The following is a 14,392-nucleotide window of genomic DNA, read 5'->3' on the forward strand; positions in this document are numbered from 1 at the left end:
AACTTACTATGGAAAGTAATGTTTATTTTAGTATGTTTTAAAATATGAACTATATCAATGTTAAATATTTTTCAACCAAATTGAAATGCAATGCAATATTTATTTAATTAGTTTTAAAACATTAAAAATTCTGAATAAATGTAATCAGTCAATAATTTTTTATTTGTATTATTCATAATTCTGTCCTTTCACTTCCACAATTTGAAAAAATTTATTGTTTAAAAACAAATAAACAATAAATAAAACAAATTCTTTTTTTTACCAAATTTATTTTTTGTAAAACTCACATACATATCTGTGTAATATTCTGGTATGACTGTGTATAAACACCACCACAGGACATTCTCACTGCTTGTTGCGTTCTTGCCGTCCACCCCCTCGGTCACAGGACAAGTTGAACCATCTGATGGCATGCCGAGTTATTTCAGTGTCTGTTGCTCCTGCAGAAGTTGGACATTTCCGAACAGAACCTAAACACAAACACAAATTAATGAAAAAGCAGTGCTGGACAACAGAATATTAACCACAGCTAACAACAAAAAGAAAACGGAAGGAGTTAAAAATAAATTGTTGAAAAAAAAGTGAGAGTAGACAGGCCAGCACATATTACTAGACTCTTCACGTTTACATGCAATTAATAATTTGGTAACACATTTTAACATTTAACATGTGATTTGGTACATCTGTTTTCAACATGGAATCCCTACAAAACAACATTTTCTATAGATCAAATGGCAAACTCTGTTAAACGATGCACAGAATAATCTGCAACTTGCAGCAGTACACTGAACAAAAATTCAAATGGTCTAACTATATACAAATACACTATATAATAACCATAATTATATGCCTAAATTTATCCACACACAAAACAACTAAACTGTTTGCAGTCTTTTAGTACTTATCTTCTGTTGGTCTCAAACAAACTCTTACTCTGTACCCTTGCAACACGTACTGACATATGGGGACTAAAGTACTGAAATAATGACTGAACAGTACATCTTTTGTTTTATTTTTTCTCAAATCCTAAATTAACAAATACTTATATTAATACTTACGTATGAGTATAGTTTTGCTCCCCATTTTGTGGAATGCTTTTTTCCCATTGACCCCTTTCCAGTTTATTTTCTTTGAAACACTGCAAGAGAAGAGGCGTGCCAGGATATTCCAGGTTACTTTCTTTGTATCTAGTCCCCCAACAGATGACAATGCAGAAACCTGTGTGTGAGAACAAATACATAAATGCAAAATAAATGAACCACCGACAGCTTGCATCTATATATACACTGTCAAGAGTCAATAAAAAGCCAGAACTGGTAGAAAACACCTACTGACCCACCTACTGTGGCTACTTTGAAGAACCTAGAGTATAAGACATATTTTCAATTGTTTCACATTTTTTTGTTAAGTATATAAGTAATTCATAGTTAATTCATAGTTTTGATGCCTTCAGTGTGAATCTACAGTTTTCATAGTCATGAAAATAAAGAAAACTCTTTGAATGAGAAAATGTGTCCAAACTTTTGGTCTGTACTGTACATCAATGGACTGAAAGCTGACATACATACTTACAAGATTGTTTTTTCTTTCTACATTTTCTGGACACTGTATCCACGCTTCAAACTGATCAACCACATCTATGCTGTCCAACGGAAACTGGAATTCTTCAGGCATTTCACACTGGAGTTGTGGAGTGGACCCTACTCTAGTCATCAGAAATTCAACAGTCGCTGACAGCTGTGACACTTGCTGCATTATGTTTTCAAGCAGAAGCAGGATGTGTAATTCTGCAGCTGAAAGACAATACAAATCCAGAAAAAAAGTCTTCACACTAATTTCCACAATGTTTAAATAAAGTTCATGCCTTTCAGCTTTAGGGCCCAAACAAGCTAAAGTTGAATATGGCTGCATTTTAGGCTTGGAGAAGCATGACCAGAGAACACGAATAGTTCACCTGAGGAAGAGATTGGGCCACAATGCTGTCCAACTCTGAATTGTGGCCTGAAAACACATTTCTCTTCTGTTCCCATCCCTCTGGGACAAGTAAGCAAGGAGGATGCAGATGCATTTCTGCCATCAAAAAGGTCCTGAGAATTGGCACCTAAACAAAAAATGCATACGGGAAAAATAACACAGAAGAATCTAGAATCATCTAGAATCACTGTCTGATACCAATCTATACATGTGAAATCTTTATATGTATACTGTGTTTGTGAAAATCGATATAGTAGTAGGTTTCACAAGTATAATATTCCTGCCACATAAAGTTGTCCTTTGTTATAAGAATTTTGACCAGTGAATATGTAGCAAGCTGAAGAGGGGTTTACTTAAGGTGGTTCATAAGATTTTAGCAAGTTGTTGCTATGGTGCCCAATGTGAAAATTATTAGTTGATAAACTTGTGTTCCTTCTTGTTCATTGTTGCAGATTTGTGAATTGTTCCCATCATATGGAGAATGAGGAAAAGAAGTAATGCCTAATATTAGAAAAGAGAGAAGCCCGAGATGAAATACAAAAGAGACAAGTCTCTGAATACAGGTTGCCAAGTTGACATTTTTAGTTGTTAGAAATGCTCTCCCTGGACAGCACATCATCATCATGTGAGTGATTTTTTACCATGTGCAGTTTTACCTGGCTTATGATTGAGGACAAAAGGATCAAAGGGCCTGGAAGGAACAGACCAGCCAAGATCAGCAAATCTTTTGTCTTGGTTTTGTCCCTGGGGGTTGGCAGCTAAAAGTGGAGACATACATTTAGAGACACTAATATGCACAGATTTGCACCTAAAATTAACATAGAAAACTCATCATGTTTAACTGCCTCAAACAGAAAAGAGGAAAGCTAAATTGTTTGGGGTATGACCATTAGTACCAGTGTCAGTACAGTCCATATTTTATAAAACACAATTTTAAATGAGTGTGCATTGCTCATAACCTGGAATACTACAACGTAGTGTTGTCAAAAAAATCGATATATCGATACGTATCGATACTGAACATTCTGAAACGGTACAATACTCGTTTCCCTTAAGTATCAATTCTTTTTACCTAAAATGCGCTTTCGTTTGACCCACCCAAGCTGCCGTAATGCACAGGACAGTTTGTAATGCTAATATGGCAGCTAAAGCAAACGCAGTGCTGTTGGATTCGAAGCAGATACAGATGGAAAACCGAAGGACATGAACAAGCCCGTTTGCAAGCGGTGCTTTTGGAACATTTCAACGAAGGGCGCTAAAGCCTGGTTGAGTGACCATAGCGCTCAACTCCGGCCACCTCGCGCGAACCTCTGCGAGCGGTGGAGGCGTTTATACTTTCCGCTTTGCAGTGTTGTCCGAAACTATATGTGGTAGTATAAAAGAGACACCCCTCAACAAAAGGGGAATGAACACTTACCTGACGAATTTTAATGCTGCTTTGTGTTTCAGTGTGTTTCAGGTTTGAAAAGTGCTGCAATTTAGGCTAAAGTACTTGAAAATGTTTAAATTGTAACTACTTCGTTTCACAACAAATATCTGTCTGATTGAACAGTTTTCTTGTATTACATTAACAAATACGAGCCTCTTGTAATTCCAGGATGAAACATGAGAGAACGTGAAGACGTTAAGATTGGGCGTTTTGAAAATAAACAACCATTAAATAATGTGATTAAAAGCGCAATATTTCAAATCATTTCGAGTATATGTATAAATATTTAACTTAATTAAGTTTAACGTGCTGGGAAATATTGGTACAAGCTCTTGAATTGAACCCTGCAAACATGACTTTGTTCATTGCGCTGAGGCGCGGCGCGCGCGAAGTTACAAAATTCGAGAGGTGCACGACCTCGCGTGCGCCGCGCTTCAGCGCAATGAACAAAGTCATGTTTGCAGGGTTCATACACCTTGTGGAATTCAAACACTTGTATGTCACTTTCAAGGTCCATTTCAATATTTCCCAGCACGAGCAAAGACACTTTGTCAGACGTTCAAAAGACGTCCACTGAAAAGCCAGAATGAAAGTTTTAGCGACGTCTTTTTTAAACGTCTATTACTGCCGTTCAGTTGCAGTTTTTGCACATCCTGACATCCAATAAAGGTCCTAGTCAGACGTTCAGATAGAAAACTCGTCATAGACGTTCATGTTAAGTTAAAAGGTTAAGGTCCTAGTCACACTGTCAGATTTTGAACCAGTTTTGAACGTCCACCAGACGTGCAAAAATGGGTCTGGACTGACCGACGTGATACAGACTTGATTTTAACGTCTTTCTGACGTCGCATGTTTGTTGGGATAAGTTAAATATTTATACATATACTCGAAATTATTGGCTTTTTTATCACATTATTTAATGGTTGTTTATTTTCAAAACGCCCAATCGTAACGTCTTCACGTTCTCTCATGTTTCATCCTGGAATTACAAGATGCTCGTATTTGTTAACACAAAAGAACTGTTCAGTCAGACAGATATTTGTTGTGAAATGAAGTTACAATTTCAAGCATTTTCAAACACAAAGCAACATTCATTTGTTTGTTTATAAAAAAAAATAAAAAGGCTTTAAAACGGAAATTAGCACCGTAGCCTATATGACTTTGGTATCGAAAATGGTATCGAATTTCAATATTTTTTTAAGTATCGTATCGAAGTTGTAATTCTTGTAATTCTAAATCGTGACAAGCCTACTACAACGTCTACTAAATGAGGCCCCAACCCTTTTGAGTGACACGACACTTACCAGAAAACATTTCTGGGTTTGAGTATTCAGTATTATAGCCTTGGCTGCAGATCTGTGAACTATTTCCTGAAAACAGAAATAAGAAGGGAAAATGTAGTAAATAAATAATGCCTGACATTAACCAGAAAGACAGAAATCAGAGGAAATACAGTGTGAATCTGTATGATAATAATCCAGATACTCTCCACTCCCCCTTTTGTAAAACAAACAATAAGCGTTGGCCCTCGCATAACAAACTATGTGCAATTTTACCTGGATCCTGATTCGGGATGCGAGATAGAAAGGGCTTGCAAGCAACAAACTTGCTTACTTCATTGATCGGTCCCTGGGGTTTAGCAGCTAAAACCAAACAGATACAAATGCATGCAATTACACAGCAGTAAACATTTTATATAGGGATGCATTATAAAAAGAATAAAAACAAGTCTTACAAATATCTGTAATAGTTGGTGGGAAAGGTTGAGGTATATGCGGTAGCCTGAAATTAACCTTTCGGACAGATGTCATTCCTTCATTACCAGACATATCACTGTCACTGTCACTTTCATTTAAGTATCTAAACCAGAAAAAGACAAACAAACAAACACAAAAACACTTCAATGACATTACAGTGGAATAAAAAAATATTATGAATTTGATCAGTTGATCAGTGATCCACAAAGTCTGTCCTAAAAGGTGCACATGGACCACAAAGAGAGAACTAACTTGCCTTTCTCACATATGATGCGGGCAGTGAACTTTTTCCATCCAGGACCAGGCTCTTCACAGTTTTTGATGGCCTTGTTAATTCTCTGGTCTGTTGGATAATTTGGTCACCAGGACTCTCCATCTTGAAACCATTTGCTTGGAATCACATTTACAGTATTCTCCTCGATGAACAACACACCACAGTACTTCTAAAATAAATACATTTAAATTAAAAATAGAAAAAGACAAAAAAAAAAAGATGATTAAAGTGGCCCGCCCCTAATCCTTTGTGTGAAACAGTGGGATGATGACAAATCTGTCCTTGTGGGGTACAGCTACACACTTCTGAGAGATCTCTGACACTTGAGAAAATTCAACATCAGGCTGTAACTGAGATACACAGACAACATTTAAAAAGCCTGAATCAAAAGGGTAACTGAAAAATGAAGACGAGTCAGTATATTTTCTGTAGGCCACATAAATATCATCTCTACACTCAATGATGTTGGAAATGCTGCACACATTACCCGCTACCACAAACGTATTGTTGTTTGCCTTTGTCTTAATTGTGAATTTTTCTGATTTAAATTCATCATACTGTGCAACGACGACAGGGCCGACGAGTACGGGTCCACGAGAATGTTCCTTTCGAAACTGTGGCACATTCACGACTCTGTCATCACACTGGTCTTCTTCAGAAAGTCTTCGAATTATTTGAGCAAGGGGACATGAGGGTTTACGGACAAAGCTTTTGATCTTGCGCAAATGATTCTCAAATGGAAAGGAGGAGATTGAGTTAAGATTACCAAACTTTTTGGCATCCTGTGCTAGATTAACTAAACCATGTACATTGTAAACAATTTGATCCTTCCCATACAGAGCACCAAAATGAGTAACGAATGCATTTAGAAGGCTGCTTGCATAATTGTTGTGACTCTCCGACAGTTTAGGACTGACTAGTATGGCAATGGCAGTGGATAACAACAAAAAATTGGAATAAACTGCCTAAATTCTGTAGCTTTCCACCTATCAACCTCCTTCAGTGACCGTGGTTTGCGAGCAAATTCATCAGGAATGTGTGCACGAAAGCTTAGAAGACTGTCAGAGATCCTGTCCACAAGTCTGGATGGTAGACGCACACAAAGTGGTCCCTTGAGCCAGAGATTTATCAATCGTCTCACCACACCCAAGCACACAAGGTGCATATAATCTAGTGGGAACTGAGAGACCATGCCAATATTTACACCAGTAAAGGGATATGGACCCTGATGGTGCTCTTCATCAGCTCTGATTGAAAATGACTCGTCTGTTCTGTTTACACAATTCACAAGTGGGTACGTCATGCGATTATTTATGTACACACCATTCTGTGTGCACTTGTCACAGCCGTGATATCCATTAAAGGACTTTGTGCTTTTTACGAATGAACGTGCAGGTGTATCACATATGACTGAATCAAGAGTTACTGTGAACCTTTTTTCCTCAAAGTCAAATCCTTTCACTAGGTCAGCAAGTTCAGTGACAAAATCCTCCAAAAATGTAACGCTATTGGGTTTCTTAATGCCCAAAAAAAGCCCAATCACAACTGGCTCTTTCATAGGTACAGTGACCAACAGACCCAAAATTGGCCATAGTTGCATTTTTGAGCTCTTAAACAGGGGTAACCCATCAATGTTCACCTGAAGTCTCAAGCAAGTACCATTGGCCAATGTGCTCTTCCACTTAGACAATGTCTTTTGTAAAGCTGCCACAATGCCAAAGTAATGATAAAGACCACTACACATCTCCTTTACAGAGTAATTTGTCTTGGTGCGTAGAATGGTTCTAGCATCTTTAGGCAGCTCAGGATGGTAGAAACACAATATGGCCCAAGGGCAGTAAGCGCAATATGAGACACACCATAGGTTAAGGCCCAATTTGATAGGCGATGTCTTAGACTTTCAGTCTCCTCAGTCTCTGACATTTCTTTCTGGCTGTCATCAGACTCAGTCATATCATAGTAATTACAACATGTACTACCTACTGAGACGCTGTGTACATCACCTTTGACTGCAGAATCTCTAATGCTGTCAGATGAATATTCACCTGTGCTGTGTGAACATGCATGCACATGGATTTCCTCAGCCATACCCTGAAGTCTGAACTCTTCCCTACTGGTCCTATCCCTTTCACCAGTGGCTTCAGGTGTCTGTCTATTTACACACATCCCTTCTTCAAGATTTTGAACTGTCATTTGGTAATCTACTCTAGCTCTCCTCCTTAGAGCAGAATCCGACACGGGTAATTTGGATCTCTTCATTTAAAATGTTCTTAACCAAATTTAGGAAAAAGTTTTATTACCTTAACCGGAAAATATGTCATCATATGTACAGCACCTGAAAAACAAATGAAGCAATGTTTAACCTGTTGGCTTGATAAAATGGAGTTACAAACTAAGAAAAACAAAAAACATAACTACCACAATTTGAAGGGCCCTTCTTTTGACATAATATTTAAGCAGTGATGCTACCTCATAATATTTAAGCAGTGGTGCTACCTCACGGCAAACAACATCCCATACGAAAAAAGTATATAGGAGACATAAATATAAGGGTATTGCAGATTACACATTAATTAGTGAAAAGCAGCACAGATAACAGTAATATTAGCCATGTTAGCTAGCTAGCTAGCTAGATTAGTTAGCTACGTTAGCTATAGCTACATAGTCTAGATACTTACTTCTCAACACCAAGATTCAGAGAGATAGTCTGAAAAGAATGAGCAGGAAAAGAGTAATAAGTTATGCAGAACCAACGAAAACGTCCTGTACTGTGAAAGAAACTAATACAAAGTCAACAAAGTCAATACACATCCGTGTACTAATATTTATTTATGTATATTGTAATGATCCTTAAGGGATTATTGGGTTACTGATTCTTTAAGTTGTGTGAGTGGAGAGCGGGGGAGGAGTGAGAGAGAGAGAGAGAGAGAGAGAGAGGATTCAGCTATTCTTTGAGTGATTTCACTTGTATTAACGTTAAAATAAAAGAGAAGAGTTGTCAACAGCAAACTGTCCTGAAGTAGTATTTATCAAACGTTATAATATTATACATTTGTACACGAAGTCCCACCTGTGACGGGCAGGGTGAGCGAAAATAAATGGAAGCGATCACGCCAAGTCTCAGGGAAATAGGATGGTTTAATATATAAAGTGCGCAAACCAAAACCCGTGAACTGATCCGAATTTAAGGATATAATAACCAGCAGTCAACTGGTACAAAGACAAGACATATATAGACGAACAAACGACCCTCAGGTGAGACGGATCGTGGGCTCCGCCCACCTGAGGGACGAACACAACGCCACACCCACAGGACAAGCTGCTGCTGTAGACGGGGGCGACCAGTAGGGGGCCGCCGTACCGTGACAGATCCCCCCTCCAAGCCGCACTCCCCTCCACCGGCTGTGCGGCCTACAGCAGCAGCACACAAAACAAAGGGGCAGGCAGGCAGGGAAAAGGGACACACCCCCTGTAGTCCCGGAGCTGAAACACAAAACAAACACAGGTTAGCTCACCTACCTGGGCGGGACCCTGGACCGACTGGGCCGTCAACAAGACAAAACCACGCCCCGGTCGGTCACAGGGCCCTCACGCCCTAACCGGCCTTAAGCCGCATAGCCCCACAGGTGCGAGGACGGCGGGCCACGGCTCCGTGTCCGTCTGGGGTGTATGTGTGCAGGTTACCTCCCTGGGGCGTGGCCAAGTCACCTCCTGGACCTACCTCCTCCCGGAGCTGGCCCCTGCCTTCTGCTAGGGACCACCCCAGCCTCCTGGGGAGTCAGCCCCAGCCGGAGCCTGACTTTACGAGGTGGACTCCTCCACCAAACCCAGGAGCGCCAGAGACCGAGGCCCAGAGCACCCTTATCGCGGGCTGGGGAACAGCCCCCAAGGGCCTCCTGGTCACCCCGAGCAGGAGGGAGGATCTCCATCTTCAGCAGGAGCTCTTCGGACCAGAGCCCTATCGTCCCCAAACATCCGGGGGCCCCAGCCCTCTAGGGAGGGGCTCTTTCCGACCGGGCTCCGGTCACCCCACAACATAAGGGGGCTCCTGCCAGCTGGAGACCCCCACAAGGTCCAGGACTGCCACGATCCACCGCCAGGGAGAAGCACCTGCACATAAAACACAAAAAGCACACACACACCCACACACACCAACACAAAACATAGACGCGCACTTACCCTGACCATCTCGGCACCCCGCCTCCTGGGGGAGGGGTCTCCATCTCAGCAGGAGGGGACACCAAACAACTCACCTGTTGCATCAGGAGAGGGGCCCCTACCGGCTCCGGAGAACACCCTCGAATCCCTGGTCAGGGCCTCCCTTAGGAGCTACGCCCTCCGTGCCATATTCCGTGGCACGTGACCACCACTGGTCCACCCCCAACACACATTCAAGGGGAGGAGCATGTGTGGAATTACACACAACAGTTCACAAGCACGCTAAAACAAAACGAACATGAAAAGACAAAATACAAAAGACAAATGGACAGGACCAACACACGCGCGCTCTGTAAACGGTGACGCAACCACTCCGGCTCGCAGTCGCTCCCCAATTCCAACACGGAACACATGGGGAGCGAGGCGACAAAAGCGAGTGATACTCGCGTCACGGTTCACAGGGATGCGCCTCCCCAGCTCGCAGTCGCTCACAACATACAAACACAACACAGAGAGCGAGGCGACGATGCCGAGAGGCTCTCGCGTCTCACACGCACAACATTCAAACGTGTGCGTGCAGCACGCTTCGGTCCCGCTGTCCACACACACATTACGACAAAAAAAAACGAAACGCACATCCATAACAGAGGAGCTTTATGGGGGTAACGGACTCCAGTCCTCGCCGTGTTACAAACTACACTAGACAAACGAACATTTAAACACAGCGGGACGAGTGGAGACCGACCCAGCTCACTCTCATATGAAACATACAACACCACGCAGACAAACACTTACCACGAGACATGACCACGAACGAAGGAAAAAGTAAAGGAGACTGGCGGCTTCCGAAGGTGGCTGGTTATTCTGTGACGGGCAGGGTGAGCGAAAATAAATGGAAGCGATCACGCCAAGTCTCAGGGAAATAGGATGGTTTAATATGTAAAGTGCGCAAACCAAAACCCGTGAACTGATCCGAATTTAAGGATATAATAACCAGCAGTCAACTGGTACAAAGACAAGACATATATAGACGAACAAACGACCCTCAGGTGAGACGGATTGCGGGCTCCGCCCACCTGAGGGACGAACACAACGCCACACCCACAGGACAAGCTGCTGCTGTAGACGGGGGCGACCAGTAGGGGGCCGCCGTACCGTGACACCACCACCTTTTCTGTCCGAAATAAGCTAGCTTACACTAGCTAGCAGGATAAGCTAGCCTAGGTCAGAATGGTTTTCTGTACTAGATTTAAAATCAGGCTACTACCAGATTGAGATGGAAGAAGCCGATAAGCCCAAGACCGCATTTGTTTGCCCCTTAGTCTTTTGGGAATTTATCCGCATGCCGCAGGGCATCACCAACGCTCCTAGCACATTTCAGCGGCTGATGGAATGGTGTGTGGGGGAAATTAACCTAAGGGGAGCACTTGTATTCTTGGATGACATAATCGTGTTCTCTACATCTCTGGAAGAGCATGAGGAATGACTGATCGAAGTTCTGAACTGGTTGAAGGAGTATGGATTGAAGTTGTCGCCAGAGAAGTGTAAACTTTTCCAGACTTCAGTCCGTTACTTAGGTCATATTGTTTCACGAGATGGTGTTGAGACCATCCAGAAAAAATTGCTGCCTTAAAAACCTGGCCAAGACCCCAAAACCTAAAAGAGTTAAGATAATTCTTAGGATTTTGGGGGTATTACCGAAGATTTGTCAAAGACTACTCCAAGATAGTGAAGCCGTTAAATGCCCTGACTTCTGGATATCCTCCTTTGAAGAGAGGTGCCAAGAACCCAGACAAAACCAGGTACTGGAACCCCAAGGAGCCTTTTCAGGGTCGCTGGACAACCATGTGCCAGCAGGCCTTTGAGGCAATCATTGATCGGCTTAGCATGGCGCCTGTGCTAGGTTTCGCTAACCCCAAACTTCCATACATCCTTCACACAGACGCAAGTACTATGGGGTTGGGCGCGGCACTCTACCAAGACCAAGATGGACAAAGAAGGGCAATTGCCTTTGCAAGCAGAGGCCTTACCCGAAGTGAAGCAAGGTACCTTGCTCACAAATTAGAATTTCTTGCGCTGAAGTGGGCAGTTGTAGATAAGATAAGTGACTACCTCTATGGTAACACCTTTACTGTAGTCACTGATAGCAACCCGTTAACATATATATTGACATCTGCCAAGCTAGATGCCCCCAGCTACAGATAGCTTTCTGCACTTTTCACCTTCTCGTTCAGCTTACAATACAGAGCAGGGAAACAAAATTTGGATGCCTATGCCTTGTCTAGGAGGCCCCATGGGGGGCTTGTGAATGATCTGTTTTCACAAAAAGAAAGTGAGCGCATCCAGCAGTTTGCCCTTTCCCACCAAGGGGGACCACCTGTTCAGAGTCCTGACCAGGAAGTAGTAAGGGCCATTTGTGACAAACATTTAGCCGCCATCTATTCAGACCTTGCTCTGGTGGAGTCACTTGCTGTACGTCCCTGCGCCATACCTGATGAGTTTACTGAGGAACCTTCTCTGGTTGGACATGCTATTCTTCCACAGTTGTCCAGTGCAGATATTGCTGAACAGCAAAGAGCTGATCAGGTTCTCGCAGCGATAATACACCAGCTGGAGACAGGGGAGAAATCTCCTCCTGTGCTACACCAGGAGCTTCCAGACCTTCACCTACTCCTAAGGGAGTGGAACAAGCTAGAGATAAGGGGCAACATTCTTTATAGACGCAGGCAGGAAGGTGATTGTACACACTATCAGCTGGTGCTGCCCTCAGAGTCCCGATTGGCTGTTCTACAGCACTTACATGATGACATGGGTCACATGGGGGTGGAGCGCACTCTAGATCTTGTCAGATCCCGATTTTATTGGCCCAGATTGGCCACTGATGTTGAAAAGAAAATACAAACTGGCGGTAGATGTGTCCGTAGGAAAGCTTTACCAGATAAAGCCGCTCCTTTGGTTAATATCCTCACATCCAGACCACTTAAATTAGTGTGTATTGATTTTCTATCAATTGAACCAGACAATAGGAACAAGCAAGATGTCCTTGTTATCACAGACCACCTCACTAAATATGCAGTGGCTGTACCAACCCCAGATCAGAAAGCACATACCGTGGCAAAGTGTTTGTGGGATGTGTTCATCGCTCACTATGGCCTACCAGAGCACCTTCATAGTGATCGAGGTGCAGATTCATCTGGTTAAAGAGCTGTGTGCTGTGGCAGGGATTCAGAAGTGCCGGACCAGTCCATACCATCCTCGAGAGAACCCAGTAGAGAGGTTCAACCGGACTTTATTGAGTATGCTTGGCACGCTCAAAGACAAACAAAAATCACATTGGAGCGATTATGTGAAATCTCTAGTACAGCATATAATTGTACCAGAAATGAGGTTACTGGGTTTAGTCCCTATGAGCTCATGTTTGGGAGACAACCTTGACTGGCAGTTGACCTTGCTTTTGGCCTACCTGTAGGGGACAAGAAGAAGGCACCACATTCACAGTATGTAAAATCATTAAAGTCACATCTGGAGGAGAGCTACAAGCTGGCAACACAAGCAACAATGAAGTCCGCTCTCAGAAATAAGATGAGATTTGATAAACTGGTCACTAAATCTACACTCGATGTGGGGGACAGAGTTTTAATGAGGAATGTTCGCGTCAGAGGGAAGCATAAGCTTTCAGACAAGTGGGAGCATGCTGTACACGTTGTGGTCAAACGTTCTGGTGAGCTTCCTGTGTATACTGTAAGACCAGAGAAAGAAGAGGGTCCTCTTCGCACTCTACACAGAGATATGTTGCTCCCTTGTGGATTCCTTCCGGCAGCAGAACAGGAACCGCATACCCCACCAGTTAAAGCAAGAAGGCCCAAAACACGCCAAACCCCTTGCAAAGAGATGGACGATGGTATAACAGACACAGAAGGTGAAGCGATTGACCATGCAGTGCTCTACAAGTTCAGTTCACCTCAACCTCTAGAAATTGTGAAGAGCACATATGAGTGTGATGACACTGAAGCTAGTGAAATTCACAAGACAAGCAGTCCACAGAACACCTTTGAATTGCAAGACCCACCTGTGACAGTCTCTATCATTGGGTCAGACCTACCAGAAAGTAACCCTGCTGAAGAAATTGCTCCTCACCTACCTGAATACCTACCTCAGTCAATTGCAGATTCCCAACCTTTCCCAAATCTTGTGAGAAGCCCTGCTGGGGAACAGTTTGCAGGATTGCCTGGAAATCCACTTCAATTGAGTGATCAAAAGTCTTTACCTGTCCCTGGTTTTCCTGCAGGAGAATTCCAGGTTGGACCAGAACTGGTGCACACTAGTGCCGGAGAGTCTAATATTGATGCTGTGAAAGTAAATGATAGAACCGGTGAACCACAAGTAATAACATCACCTGTAGAAGAAGGCTTATCTGTGGAACAGTGTGAGTCGGAACCAAACTGTGCAGGTGATACTGATTGTCATGGTGTTGATGATGTAGCAAGCATTCCAGTCAGAAGGTTGAGCAGAGAGAGAGTGCCCGCTCGAAGGTTTCATTACCCAGAGCTGGGAAACCCTCTAGTCTCAGTAGTAACATCCTTGTTTCAAGGGTTGAATGCTGCTATAGTAGGTTCTCTTAATAGTAGGGAGATGGATGATTATGGTTTGAACATGCCAACGTCGCTAGCGGAGACAGTGACCTGCCAACCATATGCATATGTACGAGGACATCCACATGTTTAAGAGGGGAGAGACGCATTTCATGTGGTGTTAATGCCAGTCATAACCGCTGGTTGGTGAAGGGCTAACTTTTGCCTG

General features: G+C 42.9%; 1 protein-coding gene across 1 annotated transcript; it reads right to left on the reverse strand.

Annotated features, from left to right (window-relative positions):
- Nucleotides 1-288: 288 nt before the first annotated feature.
- LOC143513876 (uncharacterized) lies at nucleotides 289-5,259 on the reverse strand. Its single transcript, XM_077004571.1, has 8 exons — nucleotides 5,139-5,259; nucleotides 4,960-5,046; nucleotides 4,708-4,773; nucleotides 2,631-2,732; nucleotides 1,955-2,475; nucleotides 1,573-1,793; nucleotides 1,059-1,218; nucleotides 289-470 (listed from the first exon to the last, which is right to left on the reverse strand). The coding sequence occupies exons 1-5, from the start codon at nucleotides 5,230-5,232 to the stop codon at nucleotides 2,348-2,350; spliced, it is 477 nt and encodes a 158-aa protein (XP_076860686.1). The 5' UTR covers nucleotides 5,233-5,259; the 3' UTR covers nucleotides 289-470; nucleotides 1,059-1,218; nucleotides 1,573-1,793; nucleotides 1,955-2,347.
- Between the last annotated feature and the right edge of the window lie 9,133 nt (nucleotides 5,260-14,392).

This window comes from Brachyhypopomus gauderio, chromosome 5 (assembly GCF_052324685.1).
Source record: "Brachyhypopomus gauderio isolate BG-103 chromosome 5, BGAUD_0.2, whole genome shotgun sequence".
In the NCBI taxonomy this organism is placed as follows: domain Eukaryota; kingdom Metazoa; phylum Chordata; class Actinopteri; order Gymnotiformes; family Hypopomidae; genus Brachyhypopomus; species Brachyhypopomus gauderio.